General features: G+C 40.9%; 1 protein-coding gene across 2 annotated transcripts in view; it reads right to left on the bottom strand.

The window, feature by feature from the left end:
* spidr (scaffold protein involved in DNA repair) overlaps window positions 1–19,954 on the bottom strand; it is a 341,449-nt gene that overhangs the window by 82,836 nt on the left and 238,659 nt on the right. For both annotated transcript variants that reach the window (XM_078540540.1, XM_078540539.1), the window contains exon 10: window positions 13,430–13,716. In XM_078540540.1, the coding sequence (XP_078396666.1) occupies window positions 13,430–13,716 (287 nt within the window). The remainder of the gene's footprint in view (window positions 1–13,429; window positions 13,717–19,954) is intronic.

Below are 19,954 nucleotides of genomic sequence, written 5' to 3' on the forward strand. Positions count from 1 at the left end.
ATTCTAAAGGATGGAATGTGTCAGTGCTTTAGAAGTCAGTACTCTGGCTTCAATTTGTCACATGAAGTTCGCAATTCCAGGTGTACTATTAGCTGATAGTGAAGGAAAATTGCAACATTCTGGAAAGAGACTGCTTCCCAAATGGAGGGGGAACAAATGAAAAATTGAGCAAAAAATAAAAAGGGGAAAATAATGAACCTGATCAACATTGTAATTTTTGTATGTGAAAGATTGAGTACAGGTTAATGCACAAAAAATTTATTTTAGTTGCAGTACAACATCTGCCGATGCAAACACAATGGGCCAAAAGGCCTCCTTCTGCATCGTAACAATTGTGTTACTATATACAGCACAACGCACACATATGGGTTTTGCAGCATTTTCATAATGTAAAAATAATGCATATTACACACAAAATCATTTAAAGTCCTTTCTCACCATAACATACAACATGACTAGGTTCAATGCCCATTTTTCAAAGTAAGTTTCTATTCTGAGAAAAAAATTATTTTAATTTTATGTTACTTTTTAGTTATTAGAAAATGTGTAGCAATTAAAACATTCAAGGAGCTTTTCGTTCCTAACCTTTGCTAAACTTTTACTAATTGTGAATTATAATTATATAAATATATAATTATATTTATTACAAGTGTTAAGTTAAATTGTATTAGAGAGTAGAAAATAGTCAATGGGTCCCTGGCATAGAAATACTAGTGAAGCATATCAAACACGGCAGAAGCTTAAAATGCAACTAAAACAAGTAAATAACAAAACCTATTTACAACAATATAGAAAAAAAATCTACTTTGTAAACCCATAAGCATTTCAAGTCCCTCTATGTAATCTGCTATAAATGGGCTGTGCTAACTTCAAAATGTTCTTCTTATAGACCAATGCTGAATACCTTCCCTCCATCATATTTATACTAACATTTTGCTTCCTCTCATCAGAATACCCTCCATATTATTTTTCATGTGTCTTCCTATCTCTCCCCTAAACATACTAATTCATATGTTTGGATACAGTTTCATAACTGTCCCTCTATTTGGTATCTCACCCAAATGCCCATTCATCATTTGTCTCCCTATAAAAAGAGTATAATTTGGCAGATTCAAGTATATGGCACATCATAGCCACACATGACTTTCCAGTAATTCTTATTAGACAGCAGTTGGCAGTAAAGCTCTAGGGTTGTTTTTTCCTTTACCTAAGCTAGCCAGCACAAAGTCCAAACGTAGCCAGTTAAGATCAGCTAACTGAATGCAAATTAGAGACCAAACCTGTGACCTTGCACATCTGTAAGGCACAGCATTATAGTGAGTGTTGCCTTTATTCAATATGCAATTGGAAGAGCTCTATCTTTACACTTAGGACTATAACACATTGAGGAGTGAGTGAGTGACAGACAGTTTCTGGGTTTGGCAAGTCTCCATCTACCATACAAAGTGATTCTAAATACACCACAATAGGTGGTGTACTTCTGCAACGCAGGACTAGCCAGCTAATTTCCTTCTTCCATGGGAGTGTGATGTGTTGTAGTTGCGCACCAAGGGACAGTAAAACTATTTCCAATAGTTACAGCTGAATTAAATTTAGTCAGTCCAGAATAGATTCAAACTTGTGCCATTTCAGAGTCTAATATTTAATTAGAATAAGATAATTTTAAATCAATGTTGTAAGAGTTCAAAACTCTATGTTCTCATTTATATTTACGTTTTTTAATGACATTGATATTTTACTTTCATGCTAACTGTATAATAGCCAGTTATAAATGGATGAAGTCAATAAATTAACTTTTATGTAAAGGTTTCTTTAAAAAGATGACAAGAGCATTTCACCTGCAAACTTAAAAATAATTTAAGACTCAGTTTTAGCAAACACCACAAAATAAACATTCCTGAACATTCTCGAAATGTGTTTTAGAATGTTATGAATCAGCAATAAATAAACATGTTTATGAGTGTTTTGTGACAGAAAATATAACCAACAATAACTTGCAGTTATATAGTGCCTTTAACAAAACGAAGTGCCTTGAAGAGCATTATCAAACAAAATGTGGCACTGAGCTACATAAGGAGGTATTAGGGCAGATGACAAAAAGCTCGGACAAAGGGATAGGTTTTAAGTGTCTTAAAGGAGGAAAAGGAAGTAGAAAAGCAGAGAGGTTTATAGGGAAGGAATTCCAGAACTTATGGCCTAGCCTGATGAAGGTATGGCTGTCAATGGTGGACTGACTACAATTAAGCATGGATAAGAGAGCATAAATTTAAGAGCTCAGGGCTTATAGGGCTGCAGGAGGTTACAGTTATGGAGGAGCAGGGTATGAGGGATTTGAAAATAGGTTGAGAATTTTAAAACTGAGACATTGCTGAAGCAGGACTAGGCTTCGAGTAAATGGGTGATGAGTGAACAGGGTTTTTTGCAAGCTAGGATACAGGCAGCAGAGTTTTGGATTAGTTTAAATTTACATCAGGTAGAAAATGGAAGACTGGCCAAGAGTGTACTGTAAAAGTCAATTCCAGAGGTAACAAAGACACGGATAAGGATTTCAGCAGCAGATCAGCTGAGGTAAGGGCAGAGTTGGGCGACATTACAGATGTGGAAGTAGGCAGTCTTGGTGATGGTGTGGATATGTGGTCAGCAGCTCATTTTGGTGTCAAATACCACATAAAGGTTGCAAACAGACTGGGTTAGCTTCAGACAGTTGCCAGGGAGAGAGATGAAGTTAGTGGCTAGGGAATGGGGTATGTGACAGATGAAAGACAATGGCTTTGGTTGTCCCAATATTTAATTTGAGGAAATTTCTATTTACTCAGTACTGGCTGTTGGACAAGCAGTCTGACCATTTAGAGACAGTGGAGGGGTCAAGGGAGGTGGTGGTGAGGTAGAGCTGGGTATCATCAACGTAAACTGACAGGTTTACCAATTATGTTGTCAAGGGCAACATGCAGATGAGAAATAGGTGGGGGTCAAGGAAAGAACCTTGGAGTACTTGAGAGGTAACAATTCAGGGGCAGGTTTAGAAGCCACTGTAGGCAATTCTATGGCTGGAATCAGATGAGGGCAGTCCCACCCAGCTGGACAACGAAGAAGAGGGGTTGGAGGTGGATGGTGTGATCAGTCACGGTCAAAGGCTGGAAATGGTCGAGAAGGAAGAGGGGGATAATTCATGGTCATAGTCATATATGATACAGTTTGTGACTGATTTAGTACAGTACAGTTTTAGTACTGTAGCAGCACAGAAGTGGAAAAGCATAGACAATATTCCAAGTGTTAAAAGATCTACAAAGAAGTCTACAAGGTCTGAAATTAGATGACCATTTAAAATGTAAAAATAAAACTCATTAGCAGAATTTTAAACCCATTTCAGATTTTACTATTCATATGCAAACTTGTTTGCAGCAAAACTAAGTCACTACCCATGTACAAGCCTGCTTTAACTGAACTGGCTGAGCATAACCAGCTACAGCTGGATCAATTCTATAAAAAGCTGCACAAGGAACAAACACTACACTGCCTCCGCTTTCACCTCAAGGTTACGCATAGTCATGGTGCTGATGTCACATCAACAGCTTCACAAATCTACCCTGTGAATGGACTAACTGCCTTTCAACCAGCCTGCTCCAAATCTGTGGGGTATGTTTATGAACTGTATCTGCCGAGACATGCATCAGGTAACGTCATGTGTTAGCAAATAAACAGCACACATTATATTCCTGCCAGACCACATGATTTTCAGAACAAAGCAGGAAACAGCAAAACTGCCCACAGGAAAAACAAACCTGATGCACTATATCTTTCAACAGATAAACCTGCAAAGTTCTTTTCATTGCCCAGCTAACTTGTCTGCTGTCAAAATCAAAAGGAAAATATGTAATACAATTATGTAATGCATTATACAAACTATATCAACCTTTGTGACAGGTATTAAAAGGCAGAGGATTCAATTCTTTTAAACCACAAGAGTGTGGTTTATAGTTGAAGAATATAATTTGAATTCCCAAGATGTTTTCATGTCTGGTAACATACTCCTATGCATTTCTTATGGCTTAGAATAACTAGAAATAAACATACTGATTCCTTGGTAAGCAGAAAATTTTGATTATAGATGCTAGTAAATGAAAAATTAAATGAGAACTTGCAAACACAATGCAATTCAAACACTGACAGGTCTTCACATAACAAACCGAAGAGATTTAGGCCTATAGTTTTATCGGCAAATGCAAATGAATTGGCTCTCTGCATGCTATTTTCTATTTTTGTATCTGACCCACTTGTTACTGTTGGCAACAATTTAACTCCCATTTCATTCTCACAAAGGTGACAGCACATGTGCGAATCCAATATGACTCGAAACTTGGACTCAAAACGTTAACTCTGGTTCTCTCTCCACAGATGCTGCCAGGCCAGCTGAGTTTTTCCAGCACTTTGTTTTATTTCAGGTCTCTGTTTTTATTTGAGATCTCCAGCATCTGCAGTATTTAGATTTTATGACAGCACATATTGTTCCTTGTCAGTAAATTTGTGCCCAACAAACTTCCTTTTGCATTTTTACCCTCCTGAAGTGGATGATTTCTATCAACTGTTTATCCTGTGTGAGCCTACTGAAGAAGATCGTGTAACTGCAGAAGGCGATCAACCAACCCCAATCCAGATGTTATTTCACATCCAGCCATGTGCAATTTCCAGCACAATCACAGCCCCATATTGATTTTTTTCTCTCCTGGATCCAGGGCACTGAAGCCAATGATTTCATTCTCATTGTCAAACTGGCTGAAATCAGCCAACTTGGCAGATAAAATTAAACCTGGGATGTTCCTTATCTATATCGTTCAGTTTCAGATTTATCAGTGCACAAGTCAACGAAGCCATCAGCATAGCTCTCCTCCATATTTTATGAAAAATAAAATAAATCTTATCTGATTGTGATCTCAAGTCCTGAGTGTTAAAAAACATATTGTTCTATGAATAGAGATAGTAGGACACCCACAATTTCTTTTCAAATACATAATAATCTCTTGGAAAATAGTATAGTAAATAAAATCACAAACGTTTTGTTTAGGTAAAATTTATAGTGTGTGATTTTTTAAAAATAAGACTGTGTGTGTGTGTATGTGCATACGTATGTGGTAAGTTTTGCTTCATGCTACAGGTTCAATTTTAGAAAAGGCAGGTGAATTTTGAAGCCAATTAATTAGCTCGCCTGTATTTTATTGAATTAAAAAGGTAACAGTTAATTGTTTATACATATATGAGACAAAGATTCAAACATGCCTATGAAATCGGGAGATAAACATTCTACTTTGATTTCTTTACAAAATAATCTGTTCATTTTTAATGTAAACAAAGCTTCTTTGAGGGAAACACAAAGCTAGGTAAAGAGAAGGAAGACAGAAATAGGTCCAAGGTGAGGAGGTCAGTGCACTTTTGGTGGTGGGTTAAGAGTGATAGTAGAGTAAGGCAAAAAAGAGGGATTGAGCTAATAGTGTAAAGTGGAAAACATAGAGGTAGCGATGGAAGTGAGGGGACTGTGAAACATGAGGAGATGAAGGAAAAAACAAACAAATATTGGAACCCTCCAGGAACCCAACATGCTGCAGCCACTGTTCTGCAACTTGTCAACATTTACAAAACTTAGATCACTCTTTATTCTATCAATTAGACTTTGTAGCCTTAGAGGAACACACACCTACACTTTAGCAGAAAATTCTATTTATATGGTATAATATTTCTATCCTTATTAAAAATATTACTATCCTTATTAAACACTGTGACGTTTCATGAGCAGCAACATTGCAGATTAAAAACATACTTGCGTAAATCCACAATCACAAATATGCTTCCTTTTATATAGGCTTACTATGGGAGAGAAGGATGAGATGTAATTACCAGCTCTTGTTCAATATCTATGTTATATTTAATACCTAAATAATCAGGTATGAGTGTTTTTTTATATATAGTGTCCAATACAGTAAGAGAAAATCATGCATACCGCAGCATGGCAGATCAGAAAGGTTTTACACATCACAGCAAAATATTCTGAAGTGATTTTAGGGTGGCAGGGCTTAAAAGAAAAAATAGGTCAATTGTACAAGGGTCAACTAATCAGTTTGAGATAAAGTCAACATTTTTAAGCACTTGCAGACAAAAGTGAAACTAACTTCACTGTGTTTGATGACGTTATTTCTCTTGAAAGAAAGGATTGAAACCACAGAGGAAAACCATAAGTGCAATTTAAGTAGGCTACCCACTAAGACCAGGACATGCAAACTTCACTGGGGTCCAATCTATAGATTCCGTATATCCTACATAACAAAGTGGAATTATGATATCATTAATAAAGCAAGATACAAGAACAGATCTAACTTAAAACTTCCTGTTTTGCTGCCACAGAGACTTGGGTACTTTCCCTAATTAAAGCATGAGCACAAGAGTGTTTTAGAAGGTTATGTAATCTACATTCATTTTAAAAATTGCAAACTAATATTAAAACTGCATAATCTATGGATTTGTAAAAATGGTAGAATAATTGAGAAGGATTATTTCAAAAATATATTTTTTCCTGTGCAGGACATTTAAAATCACATACTCTATGTTACACTTGATCCTATTTATTGTCCAAAATTCAGCTTTTCTGAAAAAAAGTGGAATTTGTTTCTCTCGTAAGAACATTGAACTCTTGAAAATTCTCTGAAACCAAAAGGTGTGTTTACTGTTCCCCTTCAAAAAAAATGTTTTAGCTTTTCTTTATAATGAAGCTGCAACCACCATTAACTTTAAGACAGTAAGTTCTAACCCAGAAGATGAGAGACAATCTGGTGGGGGCGGATGATTGATGCGGAAAATGAGTCAAACAGGTCCATGGTCGGAGTCGGGCACAGACTGGAAAATGCTTTAAAATTGCAATGAGAAGATAAAGAGGGCTGTACTGAACTGGGGAGTGAGAATGAAGTTGAAGACTGCATCAGATAAGACAGCCTATTGATTCAAACAAATAAAGCTTGTAACCTGTAGAATGGTATCAGAAGACAGTACTGCACCAAAACACTAAGGCAAGTGTGTTCCTCTCCACAGATGCTGTCAGACCTGCTGAGTTTTTCCAGGTGTTTTTATTTTTGTTTTGGATTTCCAGCATCTGCAGTTTTTTGCTTTTAACTAAGGCAAGACAATTATATTTGAATGAATAAACTAATCTGCATATAAATGAGATAAAATGGTGCATTTGCTTCAAATCTGCCATAAAGTGATAACTTGTTTTGTATATGATAGATACAGCAAGCGATTTGTTATGATGGAAGCTTCACAATGTTTGTTATTAAATTCCCTGCAAAGCAGAATCATAGAAACTTTAGATGGGAGGCCATTTGACCCATCATGTTTGTGCTAGTGTTAATTCCCCTATCAGGCCGAACCATTGTAAATCCCATTTCTTTGCTTCAGTTTTGCTTTAATACTTTTCTTCAGTAGTTCATCTATTCCTTCTTAAACTGAAAAAGTGAAAAAAATGAAATGCCTTCTTAAATGTTGTGATTAAATTGATTTTGTATTAATATCACAACTGGGCTCTGGGAGCCTTTGATAGAACAGAGCTGGAAATCAAACTGTTGCAAACTAGCGGACATGTATTGACTATTTATACCATTTACAGAAATAGACTTTAGCAGGACTTTTAATCTGATTTTCCTAATCCTTCATACCAACATAACTGGCTTCATTTAAGTACAAGACTCGTATGTATATCACGCTCAAACTCAATATGAAATTCTATCATATTATAATCCACTCCTTTCCAGATGATCCCTTACTACGTGAGTCTTGATTTACCCCTGGGCCAAATCTTCCAGTCTCCGGATTATCGAACGTACAACTGAAGATGGTTGGGACCCTGCAGAAATCCTGATGCATGGACCTATGTGGGAACTGCCTGAGAAGTTCCAACTTCCAACAGGCAATTCCCTTCTATGAATGTCTCCGATGCTGAGCTTGAGTTGGAGACTTTTGACAGTTCTGCGGTTCTTACCTGGATAATTACCAGGAAAAATTAGGTAGAGTAAAATCTAGTCTAAAATGTAGTCTAACACCTGGGTGACTACACAACTGACCTCCGTCCCATGCCACCTGCCACCCCCCTCCCATCGATTACCTCCCCTGAACCCCCGACCATCTCCCTGACCTGATCCGCCACTAGATTCCCCATCTAGTCCCTCCAATCCTTGACTGCCCCATGTGACTACACACCCTCCCACATGAGTACATGCCACCTGTCTATGACCTGACCACACCCCAACCAGACCACCCCGTGACCCAACCCAACCATCCACCTGCCACCTCATCCACCCTATACCTGTCGTCCAGCTGCCACCCTATCCACCTGGTACCTCACCCACCCACACTGTACCTACTTACCACTTACCTACCCATTCACTCACTCACCCATCCATTCATCTATTCACTAACGTTCAATCTTTAAACTTACCATATAGCAGTAGATGCCGTATAAAGAGGGCATGGTGTCCTTTCCTCCCCCAACTTTACTCTGCTTCCCCTCAAATGACACTGTGTTGCGCATTTCTTTGGAAATTGGGCTCAGAAGGTCCCGGAAAAAGTGCGCATCGGCATCGAGTCAGGGAATGCACAAGTGAAGTGACAATCTGACAATCATTGCTCCTGTTTGGAAGATCTGGACCCCTGTCTCATTACAAAAAATGGTTGGTTCCTTGAAGCATTGTTCTTGAAAAACTGTCCCAAATACACTCCATGAACTGGTCCTCCAAGCTTCTCTTTTTAAAATGTCAAGTACCCTGGAATATTTAGTTCCAAACCTTGGTCACCTTGCAACCACATCTCTTTGATGGCTTTGGATCAAACTTATTTTTCTCTATTTGCACCATTAATTCACTTGTTTTGTTACAAATGCTCTATGCATTGAGATAAAGTGGCTTCAATCTTAAATTTTCCCTAATTTAACCTTACACTCCGATGCATTATTATTATTCTGAGCAATGACCAAAAGTTGATATAGTTTTTTTGCGAGAGACATATTGGGCTGGATTTTCAACCACCGCCTGCCAAAAAGTGTGAGGAAAATAGGGCATTCTTGCCAAGGTCACTACTCTAGTATAAAAACAAAAAACTGCGGATGCTGGAAATCCAAAACAAAAACAGAATTACCTGGAAAAACTCAGCAGGTCTGGCAGCATCGGCGGAGAAGAATCCGTCGGTGCTGCCAGACCTGCTGAGTTTTTCCAGGTAATTCTGTTTTTGTTTCACTATTCTAGTAGGTCTTCCAAATGAGTCACAGCACTTACATTTATAGGTATTGGTTTCCACTTCTTTAGATCTAATGGTAATAGTATATATAATCAGTGGGGTGACAGATGGTATGCGGATTTTTGGTGAGACAGCTGGTAGAAGTTTGAGAATTGTCTTTATTCATTCACGGGTTGTGAGCTTCACTGGCTAGGCCAGCATTTACTGGCCATCCCTAGTTTCCCTTGAGAAGGTGGTGGTGAGCTGCCCTCTTGAAACGCTGCAGTACATGTAGTGTAGGTACAGCCACAGTGCTGTTAGGAAGGGAGTTCCAGGATTTTGACCCAGCGACATTGAAGGAACGGTGATATATTTCCAAGTCAGGATGGTGAATAGCTTGGAGGGGAACTTCCAAGTGGTGGTGTTCCTATCTATCTGCTGTCCTTCTAGATGGTAGTGGTCGTGGGCTTGGAAGGTGCTGTCTATGGAGACTTGGTGAATTCCTACAGTGCATCTTGTAGATGGTACACATTGCTGCTACTGTGCATCGGTGTTGGAGGGAGTGAATGTTTGTGGATGTGGTGCCAATCAAGCGGGCTGCTTTGTCCTGGATGGTGTCAAGCTTCTTGAGTGTTGTGGGAGCTGCACTCATCCAGGCAAGTAGGGAGCATTCCATCACACTCCTGACGTGCCTTGTAGATGGTGGATATGCTCTGGGGAGTCAGGAGGTGAGTTACTCATTGCAGGATTCCCAGCCTCTGACCTGCTCTGTAGCAACAGTATTTATATGGCTACTCAGTTTCTGGTCTATGGCAACCCCCAGGATGTTGATAGTGGAGAAATCAGTGATGGTAATGCCATTGAACGTCAAGAGGCGATGGTTAGATTCTCTTTTGTTGGAGATGGTCATTGCCTGGCACTTGTGTGGCATGAATGTTACTTGCCACTTGTCAGCCTAAGCCTGCTTAATATCCGGGTCTTGCTGCATTTGGACATGGACTGCTTCAGTATCTCAGTCGTCGCGAATGGTTCTGAACATTGTGCAATCATCAGCGAACAACCCCACTTCTGACCTTATGATGGAAGGAAGGTCATTAATGAAACAGCTGAAGATGGTTGGGCTGAGAACACTACCCTGAGGAACTCCTGCAGTGACGTTCTGGAGCTGAGATGACTGACCTCCAACAACCACAGCCATCTTCCTTTGTGCTAGGTATGACTCCTCCCTGTGGAGAATTTTCCCCGATTCCCATTGACTCCAGTTTTTCTAAGGCTCCTTGGTGCTACACTCTGTCAAATGCAGCCTTGATGTCAAGTGCAGTCTCTCTCACCTCACCTCTGGAGCTCAGCTCTTTTGTCCATGTTTGAACCAAGGCTGTAATGAGGTCAGGAGCTGAGTGGCCCTGGCGGAAACCAAACTGGGCGTCAGTGAGCAGGTTATTGCTAAGCAAGTGCTGCTTCATAGCACTGTTGCTGACTCCTTCCATTACTTTACTGATGATTGAGAGTACACTGATGGGGCGGTAATTGGCCAGGTTGGATTTGTCCTGTTATTTATAAACAGGATATACCTGGGCAATTTTCCACATAGCCGGGTAGATGCCAGTGTCGTAGATGTACTGGAACAGTTTGGCTAGGGGTGCAGCAAGTTTGGAGCACAAGTCTTCAGTACTATTGCCGGAATATTGTTAGGGCCCATAGCCTTTGCACTATTCAGTGCCTTCAGCCATTTCTTGTTATCACGTGGAGTGAATTGAATTGGCTGCAGACTGGCATCTGTGATGCTGGGGACCTCTGGAGGAGGCCAAGGTGGATCATTCACTCGGCACTTCTGGCTGAAGGTTGTAGCAAATGCTTCAGTCTTATCTTTTGCACTGATGTGCTGGGCTCCCCCACCGTTCAGAATGGGGATATTTGTAGAGCCTCCTCCTCCAGTGAGTTGTTTAATTGTCTACCATCATTCACGACTGGATGTGGCAGGACTGCAGAGCTTAGATCTGATCCATTGGTTGTGGGATTGTTTAGCTTTTTCTGCCACTTGCTACTTATGCTGTTTGGCACGCAAGTAGTCCTGTGTTATAGCTTTAGCAGGTTGACACATCATTTTTAGGTATGCCTGGTGCTGCTCCTGGCATGGCCTCCTGCACTCTGGCTTAATTCCCTGGCTTGATGGTAATGGTAGAGTGGGGGATATGTCAGATCATGAGGTTACAGATTGTGTTCAAGTATAATTTAGATCTGTTCGCAATCTATCCCATTTAGCACGGTGGTAGTGCTGCACAACATGATGGAGGGTATCCTCAATGTGAAGGCAGGACTTCGTCTACACAACGAGTGTGCGGTGGTCACTCTTACCGATACTGTCATGGCAGGCAAGTTGTTGAGGATGAGGACAAGTATGTTTTTCCCTCTTGTTGTTTCCCTCACCACCAGCTGCAGACCTAGTCTAGCAGCTATTTCCTTTAGGGCTCAGCCAGCTTGGTCAGTAGTGGTGCTACCGAGCCACTCTTGCTGATGGACATTTAAGTCGCCCACCCAGCGTACATTCTGTGCCCTTGCCACCCTCAGTGCTTCCTCCAAGTGATGTTCAGCATGGAGGTGCACTGATTCATCTGCTGAGGAAGGGCGGTACGTGGTAATCAGCAGGAGGTTTCCTTGCTCATATTTGACCTGATGACAATGAGGCTTCATGGGGTCCGGAGTCGATGTTTAAGACTCCCAGGGCAACTCGCTCCCGACTGTACACAACTGTGCCACCATCCCTGTCGGTGGGACAGGACATACACAGGGATGGTGATGGTGATTTCTGGGACATTATATGTAAGGTATGATTTCGTGAGGATGACTATGTCAGGCTGTTGCTTGACTAGTCCGTGAGACAGCTCTCCCAATTTTGGCACTAGCCCCCAGATGTTAGTAAGGAGGACTTTGCAGGGTTGACAGGGCTGAGTTTGCCACTGTCGTTTGCAGTGCCTACGTCAATGTCAGGTGGTCCGTCCGGTTTCATTCCTTTTTTGAGCATTTGTAGCGGTCTGATACAACTGAGTGGCTTGCTAGGCCATTTCAGAGGGCATTTAAGAGTCAACCACATTGCTGCGGGTCTGGAGTCACATGTAGGCCAGACCAGGAAAGGACGACAGATTTCCTTCCCTAAAGGGCATTAGTGAATCGACAATGGTTTCATGGTCATCATTACACTTTTAATTCCAGATTTTTTGAATTCAAATTCCACCTTCCACCCAACAAATTCCAACCGGATTCGAACCCAGGTCCCCAGAGCATTACCATGGGTCTCTGGATTGCTAGCCCATTGACAATACCACTACACTATTGACTCCCTTCCTGGATTAAGCCCACCAGCCTTCCAAATAAGGCTACAATATGGCATTAATGGGCAGAGAGAAACTTTGCAGAAAAGCACTGTGATTACTGAGGGAGGAAGGAACCCAAAATAATGAGGAGTTTGATAAGGTAAATAGTGAAAAATTATTGAGCCAATAACTTGATAACATCAGTTAAAATCATCAGAAGGAGAAAGAGGACATTAGGAGAGAATCTTCTTTATTTAAGAGTCTTGTTGGGACATTGAATGAGAACCCATAATAGATTTTAAAAGGAAAGTGCATAAATATTTGAAAAAAAAAGGATATAGGGAAAGGACAGGAGAAGAGGGCTAACTGGATAGCTGCTTCAGGCAGCTGGCACAGACATGATGGCCTAAATGGCCTCTGTGCTCTGAATTCCAATGACGACTAGGAGTGAACTAATTTTTCTTGGAGATTTCAATTCTGTTAGTTTGTCCAATCAGGTTTGCACTCTGTTTATACGATTATTATGGGGCAGCTTATGTTGCTGAGCCAAGGAGTTTGATGTCTGCATTCTCTTTCCCGCATGCTCAGAATGGTGAAATCAAGATGCTCATTGACTCTAATTCATTTCTCGTTAGGACTTTAAAAGTGTGAACCTACCTGCCTCATTTTTCATTTCTTCCCACAATACACAGGCTTCTAAAACCCAAGCTTGGCATCACCTCATCAATTCCATATTTATCTCATTTTGTTCCTATTCTTTTCAGCCTTGGCATCATTCTGCTTTATGAACAATGGCCCTTCTCCTAGGCTTATTAATAAAAAGAAAAAATGATGACAGCTTGGTTACAACATTTCAGTCCAAGGCTTACCTTGCATTTTGTTGACCTACATTTGAAAATAGAAGATTATCTGGTTGGTTGCTTCTGGTCAGTTGATTGTGAAGAGCCTCTTTGATAGGAAGACAGTATACTCTCTGTATAACTACTTTCAGATTTTGCTTTGCCCATCCTGCTGCTCCTTGGCTTTCAATTATTTCAAGAAGTGAGTCACATACACTGTTAGCAGTAAAACGATGTTCAAAGTCCAACACCTTTATTAGTTTCTCATGTGGGGTCGGTACGATACTTTCAGCATTCCTTGCAGTTCTTGTGATATCCTGCATTGGGAACACAATAACATTTATTTAGGATTCAGAGCTAAGATATCAACATGCTTGTGGCAAAACAGGATGTAGTTGCAGCAAGGGAGCACTCCAGCCTACACTAACCTGAGCACCCTGAAAGAGAAGTGGGTCTCATGGCAAGCATACCACTTTGCCAGACTCCTTCCAATGAGCACCTAGATTAAGTACTTGGCATTGAGTAAACCTGGTATGCTGCCTCATACTTAGATGTCTAGAACATCATGGTAACTGACATGGTGCAAGCTGCTCCGTGTGGATGCTTCCACAAAGCAGACACCTGTCATAAAGGCAATGAGGAAACTGAGACTTGAAATGACAGATGACAGGTATTACCTGGAGTCCTGGGAAGAGAACGGACATTCATATAACTAAGGCTTATGCCTTCCACGTTTGGCTTGCAGTTAGGTAAGTAACGATGGTAGTTCAGATCACCACTACCAATGGCTTTTCCAGCCATCTCCACATGGTCACTTGAGAAACCTCCTTCATCACTATAATCCCTAAATTCTTCATTCGAGTCTGGCCTCTTCTCTTAACTCCCTCCTTTGGCCCCACAACTAGTGGTTACATTTCAGCTCTGGAATTCTTTCCTAGAATAAGTTCACCAAGAAATGCCTCAGCCTTTTCAGAGATGTATGAAGAGCAAGCGGTGTGCGTGGGTAGGTAGTGGGAAGGGAAAGAGTAGACCAGCTTATATTTCACCTCTCTCCTAACTATACTCAGTTCTGCCGAAGGGTCATGAGGACTCGAAACGTTAACTGATTTCTTCTCCACCGATGCTGCCAGACCTGCTGAGTTTTTCCAGGTAATTCTGTTTTTGTTTTGGATTTCTAGCATCCGCAGTAGCTTTTAGCTTTTTGTTTTTATATAGGGAAAGAGTAATGTTGGTCAGAGATTTTCTTTCTATATCTATGCATATTTTTAGCAGCTGCAATTTGAGGTTTGAATGTATTTGAGATTTGAATGAGCCATACTGTGCTCACTTGCCTCTCTGTATGAACGTTGAGATAAGTTTGCTGCAATCTGAACTAGGAACTCTGAACGAGAGGTAAGGTAGCACATTTATCTCCATTGACTTTACACTTTAATTTTTGATATGAGAAAAGGTTCTCCACCTATTTAAATCAACATACATGTTTAATGCTGGAAGAAGCTGTGAAAATTGTCGCGTAGAACCCATTTCCACCTATGCAATGAGGATAGATTGGCTAGGCTGGAATTGTGTCCTTTGAAGGCTGAGGGGAGATTTAACTGAGGTGTATAAAATTATGAGCAACCTAGATAGATGGGAAGGACATATTTCTCTTAGCAGAGGGGTCATTACCCAGGGTACATGGACTTAATAAGAAAAATGATAAGAGAGAACTGTTGAGAACTTTTTTCACCCAAAAGGTGGTGGAATTCTGGAACTCATTGTCTGAGAGGTAGAAACCCTCATCACATTTAAAAAGTGCTTGGAGATGCACTTAAGTATTGTAACCTACGGGGTTATGGGCCAAGGGCTGAAAAGGGGGATTAGGGTGAATCTCACTTTTTCAGCCAGCACAAACACAATGAGCTGAGTAGTCTCCTTCTGTGCCACAAATTTTCTACGTTCCCACGCATAGGGTAGAATTTTTATTTGTTTGTGGTGGGGGTCAGGAGGTGTCTTGTACTTTGTTTACTGTAATTCAGCTTATATCTGGCAAGTTGGCTGAAGTTTGGAAAATATTACAAGTGAGGTGATATAGTTAATCATATAGAACAATATTTTCACAACAGTTATACTTCATGATCTACCTTCAAGCCTGCACAGTATAGATATTTGCATTTGCTCTTATGGCAATTGGGAGGGGTTTATGAGCTGGAGGAGAGGGTTTAATGGGTAGCCATGTCTTGTCATACATTGGAGAATGAAGTGCTGGATTTGCACAGAATGAACGTGGATTGTGAGCAGAGAATTCTAGTGAAATTCTTGAATTTTTCTCCATCTGAACAATTCCTTTCCAGTCAACTGATGGAAATCTGAATGATTGCCTTGTAGGGCCTTCGCTGTTCTGATAAGCATTGTCTACAAATTGCTTAAACACTCTGACAATTGGAAAAACTCAGCAGGTCTGGCAGCATCGGCGGAGAAGAAAAGAGTTGACGTTTCAAGTCCTCATGACCCTTCAACAGTTCTGTTCAAGGGTCATGAGGACTCGAAACGTCAACTCTTTTCTTCTCTGCCGATGCTGCCAGACCTGCTGAGTTTTTCCAGGTAATTCTGTTTTTGTTTTGGATTTCCAGCATCCGCAGTTTTTTGTTTTTAACTCTGACAATTGGCCTGCTTCTGCTGGGAAAAATCATAAACGACGGCATTCTCTCAAGATATTTTTCAACATCATGTACAATTGTAGATGCATCTCCTTGTCATGAAACTATTAATATATATAATATTTTGGAAAATATTTTTCTTTTAAAATTGCTGTTTAGTCTGCGGGTATGTCTTAATTGGATTAAAGCCAGCCAGCCTGGGTGCTTTGATGAGTACGAGTTTTGATATGTAAGAGAGATTGCATGCATTTGCATTTTTTGAAAAGGGCAATCAAGAAGTGGGGTGAAAAGTTGACGCCTTTCTAGCAGCTACCAAGCAATATGTTTATGTTACTAATAAAATTGGTACTATGACAGGGGTTTCATTGTTAAAAGATAAAATTCAAAGAGATTGGTGAGACAATGAGAATTTGAATTCAATCAATGGTGGGAAGTATAACTTCAGTAGTTTTCGGGTGTGCAGAACAGAGGCAATGTAAAATCAAAAGGTAGCTACAAGCCTCCAACTGGCTCCACACTGAAAATAACCTCATTTTGAATTCATAAGGTGAAAATGTTTTGCCTGGTGTTTGCTTAAGTCTATGGGTTGCTGTTGCCTTAACGGAGATTAGTTTGGGAATTTATTAAATGTTATGATGGTAGTAATTTGTAGCCATGTGTACATATATTTTAGCCTATGTAAGTTAATAAAATGTTTCACTTAGTTTAATGTAAAACCTCGAGAACCAGTGGTCTGATTCCTGAGTTTAGAGTCGCATCTCAAACATAACACTTAAAATTATTGGTTATGACAGTTGTTTAAAATTTCCCTCTGGGATTTTTAAAATAACTCTGCTTTACCAACTGCATCGGTTATAGCACTCCTCATGACCATCCTCATTCTGTACAGTCTCAAAATATCTACCTCAGGTTCCCTCGATAGCTAGAGAGTTCAATACTGAGGCACAGGGACCAGGAAGGACCCATGTTCAAACCCTGGTCTATGCTGAACTAACTGATCAAAGCTGAGCCTATGGTAGAGGGGGCTGAGGCGGAAATAGTTGATGGTTGGTTCCAGCAATTCTTGTTTGAGGGCGGTTAAAATATAATCTTGGGTTCCCACTCTTGATCACTCGCCAACAAGCTTCTCCTGAATGTGTGGATGTTGGGTGAGAGTGGGACTAAATACGGTTGTGATTAGTTTGTTGATACTCATCGCCAAGGTTTCCACATGAATAATGGCCACTTGTAAGCCACGCATGTAATGGCACCCATGGTATCTTAATTTGGCAAGAACTCAAATTTTTTTGCGTAACAGAGCAAGAGAAAATTGGGGAGAGAAAATAAAAGACCCACCATGGAGGGCAGTTCATTTTTGTTGGAAAGCATGCATGAAAGCATGAGTGGGAGCAAAGTATTGAATATGGTCATTAAAAGAATAAAGACCACCCAACAAGGCATGTAGCCTTTCTTCTGCATATTTCATGCAGCAGTAGAAACTAAACAATTAGCATCGCATGGAAAGTGAGTGATATTTGTAAGGTATTCTAGACACTAGGACCAAGATGCAAAGTTAAGTGCTTATCACAGCTACAAAGCCCAAGCACTGATTTTTGGTAAAGTATATGGATGTTCATGTAGCTGCTTTATAACGTGATAAAAATTGACATGTTTCAAGGATACCCATGAAGCAGACACAGAGTGGTTGTAATGACCTTAACAATTCCACAGGGATCTTGCCAGGTGGGCAAACTGATGTTTAGTAACAAGCTTGTCATATAAACCAATGTGATTGGGAAATATGTGGTATAGTCAAAATAGCACAGGGTATTGTGTGCATCTGAAATGAAAACAAAGTGCTGGAAACGCTCAACAGGTCAGGCAACATCTATGGAGAGAGGAAGTTAGGGTTAACATTTCAAGTTGATGACCTTTCACCTTGGGTTCTGATGAAAGGTCATCAACCTGAAATTGACCTTGGGAGCTCTCACTCTAGGCAACTAGCCTATTACATCACCACAATCCCATGTTTAAAGAGATCCCATTAAGATGTCACCACGGAAAGCACATTGTGTACTGCTACATGGTGCACACAGTTCTCTATTTGAAGTTAGAAATCTGCATTATCAAACACATAGTGAAGGTTAAGTGATTTCACAGTGGTAAGGAAAACTGAATGAAACTCACTAAGGCCAGGAAAATTACAATGATAAGGGCACAGGCTGAAGAACAGGAAAGTTGTGCACCTGTGTGTGTAAATAATCATAAAATTAAGATGACTAAATCCCACAATTTAAATATTCAGCTATAATGTTTAATTTTTACAAACGTTTGGTTAAACTCTAAATGCAGTGGGTAGATATTAGTTGTGCATCTTGAGAACCTGGTTTTAAATCCAACCCAATGTCAAATCATCAACTTACTGGAGGTGGAGGCTCCACAAATATCCCCAGCCTCAATGATGGGGGAGCCCAGCACATCAGTGCAAAAGATAAGGCTGAAGCATTTGCTGCAATCTTCAGCCAGAAGTGCTGAGTGGGTGATCCATCTGGGCCTCCTCCAGAGGTCCCCAGCATCACAGATGCCAGACTTCAGCCAATTCGATTCACTCCACGTAATATCAATAAACGGCTGAAGGCATCAGATACTGCAAAGGCTATGGGCCCTGACAATATTCCGGCAATAGTACTGAAGACTTGTGTTCCGAACTTGCCACGCGCCTAGCCAGGCTGTTCCAGTACAGCTACAACACTGGCATCTACCTGACTATGTGGAAAATTGCCCAGGCATGTCCTATACATAAAAAGCAGGACAAATCCAACCCCGCTAATTACCGCCCCATCAGTCTACTCTCCATCATCAGTAAAGTAATGGAAGGGGTCATCAACAGTGCTATCAAGCAGCACTTGCTTAGCAATAACCTGCTCACTGACGTCCAGTTTGGTTTCCGCCAGGGCCACTCAGCTCCTAACCTCATTACAGCCTTGGTTCAAACATGGACAAAACAGCTGAGCTCCAGAGGTGAGGTGAGAGTGACTGCCCTTCACATCAAGGCTGCATTTGATCGAGTGTGGCATCAAGGAGTCCTAGAAAAACTGGAGTCAATGGGAATCAGGGGGAAAGCTCTCCACTAATAGGAGTTATACCTAGCACAAAGGGAGGTGGTTGTGGTTGTTGGAAGTCAATCATCTCAGCACAAGGACATCACTGCAGGAGTTCCTCAGAGTAGTGTCCTCGGCCCAACCACCTTCAGCTGCTTCATCAATGACCTTCCTTCCATCATAAAGTCAGAAGTGGGGACGTTTGCTGATGATTGTGCAATGTCCAGCACCATTCACGACTCAGATACTGAAGCAGTCCATGCCCAAATGCAGCAAGGCCTGGACATTACCCAAGCTTGGGCTGACAAGTGGCAAGTAACATTCGTGCCACTCAAGTGTCAGGCAATGACCATCTCCATCAAGAGAGAATCTAACCATTGCCCCTTGATGTTCAATGACATTATCATCACTAAACCCCCCACTATCAACATCCTGGGGGTTACCATTGACTAGAAACTGAACTGGACTAGCCAAATAAATACTGTGGCTACAAGAGCAGGTCAGAGGCTGGGAATCCTGCGATGAGTAACTCACTTCCTGACTCCTCAAAGCCTGTCAACCATCTACAATGCACAAGTCAGGAGTATGATGGAATACTACCCACTTGCCTGGATCAATGTAGCTCCCACAACACTCAAGAAGCTTGACACTGTCCAGGACAAAGCAGCCCATTTGAATGGCACCACATCCACAAACATTCACTCCCTCCACCACCAAACACACAGTAGCAGCAGTGTGTACCATCTACAAGATGCACTGCAGGAATTCACCAGGGCTCCACAGACAGCACCTTCCAAACACCCAACCACTACCATCTTGAAGGACAAGGGCAGCAG

This window comes from Cetorhinus maximus, chromosome 4, assembly GCF_964194155.1.
Source record: "Cetorhinus maximus chromosome 4, sCetMax3.hap1.1, whole genome shotgun sequence".
NCBI lineage: Eukaryota > Metazoa > Chordata > Chondrichthyes > Lamniformes > Cetorhinidae > Cetorhinus > Cetorhinus maximus.